Raw genomic sequence first — 14,857 nt, 5'->3', positions numbered from 1 at the left:
TAATTTCTTAATTTTCTTTTACAAATGTGTCAATTTAAATCGTGTGTTGCAACTCACATTTTTCTTACCCATTGCTAACTGCTATTCACTTGTGCATGTAAGAAAAACAACACAGAGACCTGTATATGTTATAGAGCAAGGGCACATCTCCTTGCTCAGCAGTGTCATTACTGCAGTGTTGCTGCTTGTGTTCCTCACTAATCTCATATAACATGATGACCGGCCATTGAAAGAAACTTCTAGAAAAGCATTGTTAAACATAATAGTTTTTACAGAAATGAACGTAAGATTTACATCCATTCACACTGCCGAGATCATATGTTAAATAACGCAGTTATCTGTGCACTAAATGAAGCAGATTTTGGAAAATGCCAGCTACACAATATATTTTTAATGTAGTTGTCTTTGTTGTAGGCGTTATTGGCTATCAGACAACGTCAGCAACAGAAAAGACAGAGAAAGTGGAAGATACATCGAATAGCCTAATTGATGACCAACCTGTATCTCATACACTAAGGATTTAATGTACGTGTAGACGCTAAAAGTTGCATCTCTGACCAGAAAATTATGGTTTGCAATTCATTCGCCTACATTTAAACCTTCAGAGTGGTTTTGCACTTCGATATTGCACGATAAATTCTATAGTGTCTGGGTATGTCATACTGCACACACCTTGCATTATTCAACGGATGAATATTACGTTTAAGAATGCCTGTCTAGCCGTAACCTTCAAGATTTTATGACCGCACATTTCACTAAAAAAATAATGGAAAACGCAATAATGATGAAAACTTTTACATAATCGAGGAAGGGGAGAAATTATGAGAATTTTTCCTCAAATTAAGGGTGGGGAAATTATGCAATGCAGAAAATTACAAAGGTAAATAAACCACATAGTGTAGGTGCAACCAATTAAAATACAAGTACAAAACTAGAAATTTATTACAAGTTCAGTTTACAATATCCATATATTCTGAAACCATAATTTAAAAATAACTCTTATACCAAATGATTCAAAAGGTTGCACGGAAACTGAAATAGCCCATAGAGGGGTCGAAGTACAACTGCAAACAGGAGTATATAGCAGAGTCCTGCAGCCAGACCCACCGCGCAGCACTTCAAACCCACGGGCTCCGGCAGCCCAGCCCGTGAAGTGCCGTTCTCTTCTGACGCAGCAGCGTACTGGCCCACAGCACTGGGCTCATAGAGCCCACCGCAGTCCACCGCACTGGGCGGGCCCAGTAGAATAACCTTGAGTACTTCTCCACAATAACATATGCGCCGTGCACAACAAAATGTTCACGTCACACTACTATTCGGATCATTCTCTCTACGAATTCCCGTACGCTAATAACATATTTTAAAGTAGGCTAATCACATTTGGAAATTAAACGGTAGAGATTTCTCCTGCACTGTAATAATAATAATAATAATAATAATAATAATAATAATAATAATAATAATTGAAAACAAACTAAAACTTATTATAAACTAATATTGATCTGCAATTGACACCAAGTTAACTGTATTTTATTTTATTTTATTTTATTTTATTTTCAAAATAATTCAAAGTGGGGGGCAATGGGGGAGATATCAAAATAATAGGCTAATATAGGCGAAATATCGAATTTGTCGTGCAATGACGAGACTAAGCTCATTTTAAGCCCCTTGACCCAAAGAACAAATCTTGGTAAACCATACGGGTCATTAATCTCATATTTGGTCCGTATTGACGACAGTGATTACATATAATTTTTAAAAAATATTTGTTTAATGTCAACCTAGTCAATACTTACAATTACCACTATTGTGGTTAAATGATCATAAATAGTTGAAAAATCGTGAACATGTTTCGCCCTTTTTTCAATTATTTATGATCATTTAACCACAATAGTGGTAATTGTAAGTATTGACTAGGTTGACATTAAACAAATATTTTTTTAAAATTATATGTAAGCCATACGGGCCCGAAAACCATATTTTAAGGCCCTAAAACCGACTGTTATGGAGATATTGGCGCCACACTACCCCTGCTCTCGGAATTGGATAAGGAAATAAACTGCCGTAACCATGGCAACGCCAGCTCCAGGATTCTACAGCAGCGAGATTATGCATGTACATTTGGGCATAGCTGCCAACCAAAATTTGTACACATAATCCCTGAGCATATCTACAATATATCTCGAAAACTTAACATGTTACAGATGTGAAAATTGATATTTTTAATATTTTAAAAATAAAAAAACAGGTATTATTTTGTTTTTTGAAAAACCACTTAATGTGGGGGGGGGGGAGGTCTAAAAGGGACTTAAAAGGGGGTTGAAATAATTTTATTAGGGTACCGATATCTCAAAAACTGAAGTTGTTACAGACGTAAAAAAATGGTATTTACAAATTTTGGTTGGCAGCTATGCCCAAACGTACACGCATAATCTCGCTGCTGTAGAATCCTGGAGCTGGGGTTGGCATGGTTACGGCAGTTTATTTCCTTATCCTTATTTCCTTTTAAGAAGAAAGAAATACGTATTCTTTTGGTTTTGGAAAATCCACTTAAGGGGGGATGAAAGGACTGAAATATTAGTTGAATTATTTGTATGAGGATACTTATATCTAAAAATCCTAAAGATGTTGCAGACATGAAAATGGGTATTTGAAATCACCTTTAAAAATTAAAAAACTCATTTTGGGGGGTAAAATTAACTTCGGATGGTGGGGGGGGATTGAAATCGGTGTTGAATTATTTTCATGAGGATACAAATATCTCAAGAACTGAAGATGTTACAGTCGTGATAATTGGTATTTGGCAGCTCCTTTAATAATAAACACGTATCTTTTTGTCTTCGGAAAAACCACTTAAGGGACTGAAAAGAATTGAAAAAGCAGGTGAATTTTTAAAATGAGTACCGGTATATCTACAGTGTATGTCAAAAACTTTACATGTTACAGACATGGAACTTGGTACTTGGAATGTCCTTCAAAAATAAACAAACATGTCACTCATTTTTGTTTTCGGAAAATCCACGTAGGTGGGGGTGGAGGAAGGGCTGATAAAGGGGTTGAATTATTTTTATCAGATACTTATATCTCAAAACCTGAAGATGTTACAGATGTGGAAATATGTATTTGTAATCTCCTTTAAAAATAAAGAAACTTTTTTTTTTTACTTGAGAGAAGACGTTCTCACATGTACAGTTCTATGTCGCATGGTCATCTCAGCCCCAAAAGGCAATACCATACACTTGGTTTACAAAGAGTTTCTAGGGTAAATGAAACTAAATTTTTCAGTGAGGTTTTATACTTCAGGGATTTTCAGATAATGTCTTAGTACAGTACCGAGGAACAATTACTTTTATCAAATTACGAAATCCACGCGAGAAGCCGCGGGTAACTGCTAGTGTGTACAAAAAGTTCACTGCAGATCGTACGGCACACAAAATGAACGTCTTTCCCATCACCGTCAACTGCAGGCTTGAATACCAACAAAATATGACTTAAGTTTAGGATCTGGTTTCAGAAGTATTGTATTGTGCGGTTTTTAGTTCGTTTGTTCCTTCTTTTTTTTATTCACGATTTTTTGTCATGGTTTCCTTTCTTTAGGAACTACAGTCCACATTCGTTTCCGATAACAGGATAGACGGACAAGTCAAACTTAAAACCACAGCAAATTTGATCGGCTCCACTCGACCGTAATGCAACACGCTCCCCTGACATGCAGTACACTGTACACATTGAAGCAGTCAGCCCATAGAACTACCACAGCGCTGTCCTTGGCTCACCGCGTACGAATGACAGAGCGCTGGCCCAGACCGGCCCGTGCGATGACGTCACGGGCTTCGTATGTTCGAGCCTTTCAAAGCCCATTGCAGCCTACTGCCGAAGCAGCTCATGGGCTGGGCCTCTCTACAGGACTCTCGTATATAATCTAGAAAGAAACCTTACTTCCGGATAAGCTTGTGAATTATTTATAATCTGGACCATATTGGCCAGTGATGTGTCTGTATTGACTTAATCACATTACCCAGTTATGTTGGTGAATCTGCCTGGTCGATACTGTACCAAATCAATTGTGCAAAAGATTTAATTCATTATACTCTCAAGAATAGATAGTACATGTTTCAAGAATATGTATGCTTATTGCTCATTCTCTTTTTTTCTCTTACTAGAATATTGTGTTGCCAATAACTGGTTCTCTTCTGCCATGTGTTCATTAAGGTTGTTCTCCCCCTCTAAATTTCTGTGTCATATAGATTTCCAATTTTTCAAATGCATTCATTTGTTTACCTTTATTTAATGGGTGCAGTATGACCCTGTCGCTTTCAATATTCGTAAAATGATTGTTTTGCTACAAGTATTCACACATGGCAGATGTATCTAGAGTGTATTCTTGCACTGACGTATTTCTTATAGTGTACTGCCACACTTCTCCCTGACTGTCCTATATACTGTTTGTTGCAATCTTGACAAGACAATTCATACACTCCCAACTAACTATAAACACTAATCGTATTTACACTATTAGAATTGAACAGGATTATTATTATTATTATTATTATTATTATTATTATTATTATTATTATTATTATTATTATTATTATTTGTCCTAAAAGATAAGTTAATATTATGTTTGTTAAACAGTTTGGCCAGACCATAGTTACAGCTGTCTATTAATGTGTCAAAGTTTTTCTTTTCTTTCTCATCTACTAGAAGCATTTTTTTTTTTAAATTCATAATCTTATTCTTTATCCTATTCACATAACTCTTAGGGTATCCATTTTTACTGGCAATATTGTAAATGATATTAATCTTTTTATTGAATTCCTTTTTCCCCTAATGACATCATAATACCTCTACTGAACATGCTGTACAATGCTACTTTCTTGTGTTGTCCTGGGTGATTAGAATTGTTACTAATTACAACATCTGTGTAAGTAGGTTTCCTATATACTTGATGAACCAGATTTTCATTGTATCGAGTTACTGTAACATATAAGTAGTTGAAATTTTTATTCTCCTCTGATTCAACTGTGAATATTACATGCTTGTCTGTATTATTTAACCAATCTAGCAGACCATTTGGCTTGAGTTCCTGTTTGTTAATATGATGTGTGTTATTGTAAATCTTTAAAATTTTAATTCTAAAGCCCCCCCTCCTCTTCCTTTAAGGTCTTTACATAAATATGTTATTTTAACCTGTGTAGCTGAAGAAGAGAATCCACATATTCTCGAAACATGTACTATTTTTTCTTGAGTGTATAATGAATTAACTCATTTACACAATTGATTTGGTACAGTATGACTAGGCGGATGCACCAACATAACTAGTTAATAAGCTTGGGAATGTCTGAAACAACAGAATGGACTTTAATTTTTTTTATTTTTTTTTCCAAAATGCTCTCCATTGCTAACAATACACATCTGACAATGAACAGGCCCATATCTAGAGTGCTTGGTGCCCTGAGGACAGCCCATTTTGGTGCCCCCTCACTTTGTAATACAAGTGAAGCCTACAGGATAGTAATAAAACATTATAGGATTGTTTATTATTGATCTACAAAATCAGCAATAGTACCATTAGTAGTAATGTGAATTGTTAAAAACATGTTTCTTTTATTTTTGCTAGTTGCTTTACTTGCACCGACACAGACAGGTCTTATGGCGATGATGGGATAGGAAAGGCCTAGGAATGGGAAGGAAGCAGCCATGGCCTTAATTAAGGTACAGCCCCAGCATTTACCTGGTGTGAAAATGGGAAACCACGGAAAACCATCTTCAGGGCTGCCGACAGTGGGGTTCGAACCCACACCTAGGATTTGGAAGGAAGCGGCCGTGGCCTTCATCAAGGTACAGCCCCAGCATTTGCCTGGTGTGAAAATGGGAAACGACGGAAAACCATCTTCAGGGCTGCCGACAGTGGGATTTGAACCCACTATCTTCCGGATGCAAGCTCACAGCCGCATGGCCCTGACCGCACGGCCAACTCGCCCGGTAAACATGTTTCTTATTCATTTTTGGTATAATAACAAATTATTAGTCTGGTTGTTTTAATAATACAATGGTGTCATTAACAACATGGGCAGAACAATGGTGTAGTCAATTCTGGTGGAAGTAAACATACAGTGCAACGGGGCACTGGGTTGGAAGAAGTCTTTTGTCATATGAAATGCTAGAACGTGTGATGCACAGGTTGGATACATCTGCTTGTCATTCGTGTGCCCACCAACCAGGTAGTTGTTTGCAACACAGTAATGCATCAGTATGTACACTATGATATTGTGTGGAAGATAAGTGTTTTCTATGTGATATCCATGAAAGAGACTCATGGAGGAACACCCGTATACGTTTCCAGAACTCCAGGACATGCATTTCAACCAGGGCAGAGCTACTAGAAATGCACACAAAGATCAACGCCTGTAGCATGAACAATACCTGGCAAGATGCCAGCCACAGGGCCATACTTTCCAAAATATTTATTACTGGTTCAGGGAAACAAGTTCATTGGGCAGAGCGCCAGACAGCTAAGTCATGCTCGAACACCTGCTATGGAAGAGAAGGTAGAAATATACAGTAATTTGGAAAAATAAATTGTCCATTATGTCACTCCTGACATTTCCAGGCTTGAGCTGATGCAGGGTTTTGTCCTAGACTATAAGGTCCTATTTGAAAATGGTTGTATTTCAACATCTATGCAAGGTAAAAAAAACACAAGAGTTCCACTTTCCCTACACAATTTTTGATAACTTAAAATATAAAGTAAGTAATGTCTGATGAAAATCTCTTCTATCAAGTTCATACAAAATCCTAGCTGCAGTTCTACCTGCAGGGAACTTACCTTTCTTTCTCCGCCACTTGTGGTAATTCCTGGTGTTGTGAGAGTACTCGTAGGCGAGAGATTGCTGGCCTTACGACGATTCCTGGACAGACTGGAAGTGGAACCCCTTTCATACAACCGATTGCTGCTGGTAGTAGTGGCAGTGTGTGCTGAAGAACCAGTTCCAGATGTATACTGACGATACGGATCGCTTCTGAAATGAATACAAGATCAATACAATCAAATCATAGATATATATCACCTAGCTATTAGTTACCAACTAGTTATACATTCTTCCACAAAACCATCTCCCATAAGGTTATTTTTGCACATTGGATGGAATGGAAGATTTAAATTTCTTCCTTCACACTTTATTCGTTAGCTCCTTCAGTACCAGGCATCGTCACATTCTCATTTAATTTACCTAAGTGTATAACAGCTAACAGTAATCAGAATTTAAAATGTGGGCAATGGTGGCACAGAAGAAATTAAATTTCAACTATTTCACAAAACTCTTGCCCATTAGTATGAAATGTGCACAAAAGTTATTTTTCTGGCAACTCAGATCCAGAGCCAGATCACAATAATTCTTGAGATTATCATGAATGGACCTTTATCTTAAATACCACCCATCCTATTATTTAACAAGAACAACACTGATGGCACCTCACAAGTAGTAGGCATTTTCTTGTTTTTCTCTACACCAATACTTATTTCCCATTATTCCAATTTACTGCATGCATTGAGCTGTTCTTGAACACGCATTCTTCCCTAAAACATAACATCAGTGTGTTCGTTTTTGTATCTCCACATGCTGCTTTTCTGCTGTCCACACAGCTGTAATAGGAACAGTGTCTCTTATGTGCCGTAAATCGGATCACTGTATCGATTCAGTAACATGAACGGAATCAAATTAAGTGATTCAGTAAAATTAATCAAGTATCCCATCACTAACAGTGGTGAACTTGGTTAAGGAAACATCTTCACATCACATTAGCCTGGTATTATTTAGAGAAACTACAGAAATAGTAAAGCAGAGTGGTCACAATAGCTGGAAGGGGACAAAGCCCATTCTGACAGCTCTACTTGATGATGGAATGAGTTCCATGAAATTTTAATTTTCATACTTGTAAAGAAATCTGTAGAGGGTGCATTGTAACTATACTGACAAAAAAAAAAAAAAAAAAAAAAAAAAAAAAAACAGGGATACTCTTAGTGTTATGTAAAAAAAAAAGGATGGTGCAATCGGATTGGCATTGGAAAATTTTCTTTTTGAGATGTTACTTCGTTACTTCCGGGCACATGATTCAAATTGACAAACTCAACATATTTCCTATGCCAGAGCGCATGCCGCCGTCATGCTTCAGGTAAGGGAAGTGGTGTGTATGATGGAGACAGAGATAATGCTCCACGCATAAGCACAAGTTTCCTCATTTAACTCGCATAGGATTGTCCTTGTCTTGTACAGGCAATATCCACAGTAATATCCACAGCCGTAACTGCACACACTGTACACGAACATACTGTAATTAAGACACACTTGTCAGTCAAAGAATGCACCAGATCATTTCTCTTCTCATCTGCTGGTCGCAATAACATTCTTTATTATTTAAAACATACTCGAAGATGCAACGCTGCCACCCCATGATTGTGTGTTCCTTCACTCACAACACTGCAAATGGAATGAAATACTGAGCGAAGAAAACAATATGCACAATGGTTTGATTACAGTAGAGATTCAATATGCCTCCTCCTACTTCGATGCACAGTTCACAACGGTGTAGTAGTGACCTTTGGACTCTGTTCAGGATGTGTCCCACTGTCTCCCACTTCCCTTCCCTTCCCTTCTGTCCCCTCCTCGGATGCATAGCAACAGGCAGCTGGCTTTCTGGCATAGCAAATATGGCAAGTTTGTCAATTTAAATAGTGCGCCCCGAAGTAACAAAGTAATATCTTTTTCTTGAAAAGAAAAATCTTCTCTGCTTATCTGACTTCACTATCATTCTTAACACAAAACGAAGACTATCCCTTATATATTTTGTCAGTGAAGTTATGTATGATGGGGGATCAAATATAAATGGGATTTAATTTTTTTATTTAAATCCATTTATTGAAAAACACAAGGCAATTCAATATATTTTTTCCACATAGTTTCCTGCTTTGGAAATGCATTTGTCCCAGCATATGGCAGCATATGCCCTCCAAGAGCTTCTTTAAGTGGTCCGAACAAATGGAAATCACAGGGCGATAAGTCCGGGCTGTAAGGAGGATGATCAAGTGTAGTCCAGTGCATTTCCTGTAGCTTGGAGACAGAGCTGCAGTATGGGGCTGCGCATTATCGTGGAGGAGGATGACCTGCCGAATCGGTCGGTCTCGTCTTTTGCGGCGATATGCAACCCTCGCCTTGTTCAACAGTTCGCAGTAGTAAGCAGCATTGATTGTGCGTCGCTCATGCAAAAAATCTGTCAGCAAAATGCCTCATCGATCGAAAAAAAATTGTTGCAAGAACCTTGCCAGCTGACAGTCAAGTCTTGGCTTTCACTTGGTGCTGCCTCCCCTTTCCTCCGCCACTCCTTATTGACTACTTTGGATTCGGGAGTGTAGTGGTGGACCCATGTTGCGTTGCAGGCGACTATCTGACTCAAAAATGCATCACCTTCTTCCGCAAACCTTGCAGTAAACCTCTAACAGAACTCCGAACGTCCCAACTTCAGATTTTCGCTCAAAAGGCGAGGGACCCATCTGGAACACATTTTACGGAACTGTAGGTCTTTAGTGATGATTGCCTGATAGCTCCCATAACTGATTCTGACTTGTTCTGGAATTTCTGATACTCTCGTCCATCGAACATCATCAATTATGTCTTTAACCGCACAATGTTTTCATCTATAATGCTGGTCCGAGGATGGTGATCGTGTTGCTGATTTTCCACATGTTCTCGTCCTTCCTTGAACATTTTTTTTCTATTTGTTTTGCATCGCGCCGACACAGATACGTCTTATGGCGACGATGGGATAGGAAAGGCCTAGGAAGTGGAAGGAAGCGGCCGTGGCCTTAATTAAGGTACAGCCCCGGCATTTGCCTGGTGTGAAAATGGGAAACCACGCAAAACCATCTTCAGGGCTGCCGACAGTGGGGCCCTTGAACATTTTACGCCAGGCAAACACACGGGTCTTTGACAATGTTTGATCACCGAACTGTGCAGTCAGTCTCTAGCAAATTTCCGCTGCTGTAACTCCTTCACGAGCAAGAAATTTTATAATTATGCGTTGCGCAGTGGAGAGGTGCACCTGTTGCTCCGACACTGTGAGCGTTAATGACGAAACGGCGGGAAATATCTAACAGCACGGTCTCCCCACTCCTAACGGTCCTGCGTAAGCATAGCAGAAGCGCGGAGCCAGTCCTACCAACTGCTGATGTTCAGGAACAAGAAACCTGTTTATATTTGATGGACCTTCGTACTTTCACAGGTATGTTAGTGGTATTTTTTTTACTGAAATTGTGTGTTTGACAGACTGGAAAATTTTATTTTACATTTAATTAAGTCAACACTAGAAAGAATGGCTTCCTTCTTAACAAAGAAAAAAAAGTATATTTATGATACACCCTAATTCTGGAGTTGTGTGTTTATTTATGACAGACGTTTTATGATTGTATTGCCAAGCAGGTTTCCAGCACTTCTCTTAGTTACTGGGCTTTCAGACAGGAACTGAACTTGCTCCTTCCCAACAAGAGTCTAGTATTTTAATATGGTCAGATACTTTGCACAAACATACTTGTGTACCAGGGTAACAATGAAGGCCTCAGGCGGTTTGAGCTTTGTTGTTACGAACCTTCTGCTGAACGTTTTGTTTAGTTGGCTCTGTTGTTAGCTGGTGAAAACTTGCAATTTATCCGATAGTATTTCGGTTTTCTTATGATAAAATGACGTCACCTGTAAAGCATGTGTAAACCCTACAAGAGATTATAGAGGAAAACAAAAGAAATTTGTAACTGCAAAAGTTATTTAATGTCAAAGGTTTTCAGCAACACAAGGTGGAAACGGACTAGGAATGGAAGTGTAGTGGCCGTGACCTAAATTAAGGCACAGCTCCAGCATTTTCCTGGTGTGAAAATGAAAAACATAAAACTATTTTCAGGGCTGCCCACAGTGGGATTCGAAACAATCTCCTAAATGCAAGCTCACAGCTACAAGATGCGAACCATGTAGCCAACTCACCAGGTGAAGGAAAGTGTAACACATACCAGCAAATAAAGGATTGCTTTACGAAATCACCCATCCTATTCCAATCTTTAGCCTCCAATTTATTTAAGATTATATTATTAAAAAAGGGGATTATTTATGCAGGAAAATCTTATCACCTTATGCCTCCTTAAACAAATAAGACTAATTCAATTAATAAAATTAGCTACAGGAAGAGCATATAATTTGTGTAGCCTGTTTAATTACAATGGCAGCAAATCTCTTCACTGCAGTTAGGAACCACCCACAGATTACACAGATCAACATTTTTGTCACAAAGAATGTGAATGGTGATCTTTGCTAAGTCATGGTACAGATTTTGAAAATGAAATTAGTTTTTCCTATCACGCTCAGTTTTCTTGTGACACGCCAACCACGATCTATCAAAATCTTTGAAAATGCTGCATATTAGTTAACCTGCTGTAGCTTTAATTATTCTGCAGATGTAATTGTTGAAAAACAATAGAAATATGTACAAAGAATTCCCTTACATGACCCTCAGTTCAGAAATTCGCTACCAGGAAATGGTCGGTTGGCAACATTGCCAATGATTCACGCTTGAACAGGTAGAATCGCATTGTGTTTGCTTTTCCTGTTGAGTCTCTGGATTGAGACATCTGATAGCATGGAAAGTGACTAATATGCTACTGCTTGTTGTTCTAGGTTCATGAAGGTAGTGTTCTGTGCTAATTAAGAAGAAATGCCTTGTACCTGTGTAAATAACGCAAGTTATTTTTGTTATAACTGTGAAGAATTAACTCTGAAGTTGCAAAAACAAAACCATACTCATCTGGCAAAAGAGTACTATGTACCTTATTTCAGGTGTAAGGTTGGTGACCCCCCCCCCCCCTCACATATGATGTTTGCATGCATTACACTCCTGACAGGTTGATTAAACAGAACACATCGTATATCCCCTTTGTGATTCGTATGATTTGGACGGAACCAATGGATCACTAAACAGACTGTTACTTCTGTCTGACAAAAACAGCTAGAATCACCTCGAAAACAAAGAAAAGTGTGCAATATCTTCATTTAAAATTTGCTATAAGGCCTGTATGTCACAGTAAAGAATTGCCAGTACCAGTGCCTCCTGCAAATGTGACAGAGAATGAAGATGAATACAGTGATGAACTCGAAGAAGACAGAAGAGATTTTTCATGCCGACCCAATATTTGGGCCCAGTGAGTCAAATGAGCCACACTTTTTGTCTCAAGGGGATCTCAACAATCTTGTTCATGATGCAAATTTGTTGAAGCAACAGGATGAGCTTTCAGCATCGCGATTAAAAGGATGGAATCTTCTTTCTCATAGTACAAAAGTGAGTATGATTTGTGACCGTCATGCTGTTTATTTTTTCTGAATATTTCTCCAAGGAGGGCAACATGGTTTTATTGTAGTGATATCAACTCTTGTTAAGGAAACTCTACGCCATGATTTCAGTGTAAATGAGTGGTGCTTGTTCACATATTCTAGCAAAGTTAGTCTCAAAGTAGTACTACTTCACAATGGGAACAAATTTCCTTCTATTCCAATTGCTCATACAGTTAACCTGAAGGAGACATATGGCAACTTTATACTGTTACACTTATCCAATAGAAGAAATACAAATGGCACATATGTGAAGATTTTAAGGTAATGAAATTCTGCTCAGCAAGCCGCTAGGGTATACAAAGTACTGCTGCTTTCTATGCGAGTGGGACAGCAGAGACAGACAAAACCACTAATGTGGGAAAATAAGGCCTGCTCAGAATGAACTACTGCCTGGACAGATACATGTGGTGAACACACTTGTTGACCCTAAAAATGTGTATCTATCTCCACTGCACAATAAATTGGGTCTCATAAAAAAACTTTGTCAAAGCTATGGACAAAATGTCACATACATTCAATTACTTGCGAGAGTAGTTTCCTAGGATCAGTGAAACAGAAATAAAGGAAGAAACATTCGTAGGACCGCAATTGATGAACATTTCCTTAACTTGTTGAGTGGTGTTGAAAAAACAGCGTGGCTGTCTTTCACAAGTATCAGTAAGAAATTTTTAGGCAACCACAAAGCAGAAAGCTATCGCAATATTGTACAGGAACTACTGAGATCATACCACTGTATGGGATGTAAAACTACATTTCATGAACAATCATTTGGAGTTCTTCCTGGAAAACCTTGTCACTTTTAGTGACAAACACTGCAAACGGTTCCACCAGGATATTTTTCAAATAGAAAAACATTATCAAAGCAATTGGAGTACTGAAATGTTATCTGACTACTGCTGGACATTCCTGAGCCAAAGTGTTGTTGTTTGAGTCATCAGTCCATATACTGGTTTGATGCAGCCCTCCATGGCACCCTATCCTGTGTTAACCTTTTCATTTCAATGTAACTATTGCATCCTACATCTGCTCTAATCTGCTTGTCATATTCATACCTTGGTCTACCCCTACCGTTCTTACCGCCTAGACTTCCTTCAAAAACCAACTGAACAAGTCCTGGGTGTCTGAAGATGTGTCTTATCATTCCATCTCTTCTTCTCATCAAATTTAGCCAAATTGATCTCCTCTCACCGATTCAGTATCACTTCATTCGTGATTCGATCTATCCATCTCACCTTCAGCATTCTTCTGTAACACCACATTTCAAAAGCTTCTATTCTCTTTCTTTCCAAGCTAGTTATTGTCCATGTTTCACTTCCATACAATGCCACGCTCCAGATGAAAGTCTTCAGAAACATCTTTCTAATTCCTATATCAATGTTTGAAGTAAGCAAATTTATTTTCTTAAGAAAGCTCTTCCTCGCCTGTGCTAGTCTGCATTTTATCTCCTCCTTACTTCTGCCATCATTAGTTATTTTACTACCCAAGTAACAATATTCATCTACTTCCTTCAAGACTTTATTTCCTAATCTAATATTTCCTGCATCACCTGCCTTCATTTGACTGCACTCCATTACTTTTGTTTTGGACTTATTTATTTTCATCTCGTACTCCTTACCCAAGACTTCATCCATACCATTCAGCAACTTCGAGGTCTTCTGCAGTCTCAGATAAAATAATATCATCGGCAAATCTCACGGTCTTGATTTCCTCTCCTTGAATTGTGATTCCCTTTCCAAATTCTTCTTTGATTTCATTTACTGCCTGTTCTATATAAACATTTAAAAGGAGGGGGGACAAACTGCAGCCTTGCCTCACTCTTTTCTGGATTGCTGCTTCTTTTTCGAAGCCCTCGATTCTTATGACTGCAGACTGATTTTTATACAGATTGTAGATAATTCTTAGTTCTCGGTATCTGATCCCAATCACCTTCAGAATCTGAAATAGCTTGGTCCAATCAACATTATCAAATGCCTTTTCTAGATCTACGAACGCCATGTACGTTGGCTTGTCCTCCTTAATTTGATCCTCTAGGATCAGACATAAAGTCAGGATTGCTTCATGTGTTCCTACATTTCTTCTGAAGCCCAACTGATCTTCTCCCAACTCAGCTTCAACTTGTCTTTCTATTCTTCTGTAAATAATATGTGTTAAAATTTTGCAGGCATGAGATACTAAACTAATGGTGGGGTAGATTTCACACTTGTCAGCACCAGCTTTCCTGGCAATAGGTATAACAACATTCTGCCGAAAATCAGATGGCAAGACAGACTTGGCAATTTAAAGACTGCATCAAGAACTAAGACTCAAAGATTCATTCTATGACATGGTCATAGAAAAATGTTTGTGCAAAGAGAGAAGACCTTACATACAAAATCTACAAAATGTGTGATAAAGCACAAAACACCCAATAAAACAAATGAAATGAAATAGCT

General features: G+C 38.2%; 1 protein-coding gene across 1 annotated transcript in view; it reads right to left on the bottom strand.

Annotated features, from left to right (window-relative positions):
• The window catches only part of Wnk (Wnk kinase), an 834,378-nt gene that overhangs the window by 430,822 nt on the left and 388,699 nt on the right, over positions 1 to 14,857 (bottom strand). Inside the window, exon 6 of the mRNA XM_068226022.1 lies at positions 6,830 to 7,022. Coding sequence (XP_068082123.1) covers positions 6,830 to 7,022 — 193 coding nt within the window. The remainder of the gene's footprint in view (positions 1 to 6,829; positions 7,023 to 14,857) is intronic.

This window comes from Anabrus simplex, chromosome 2, assembly GCF_040414725.1.
Source record: "Anabrus simplex isolate iqAnaSimp1 chromosome 2, ASM4041472v1, whole genome shotgun sequence".
NCBI lineage: Eukaryota > Metazoa > Arthropoda > Insecta > Orthoptera > Tettigoniidae > Anabrus > Anabrus simplex.
Note: the sequence above shows the minus strand (reverse complement) of the source record. Positions and strands in the feature narration are given on the sequence as shown.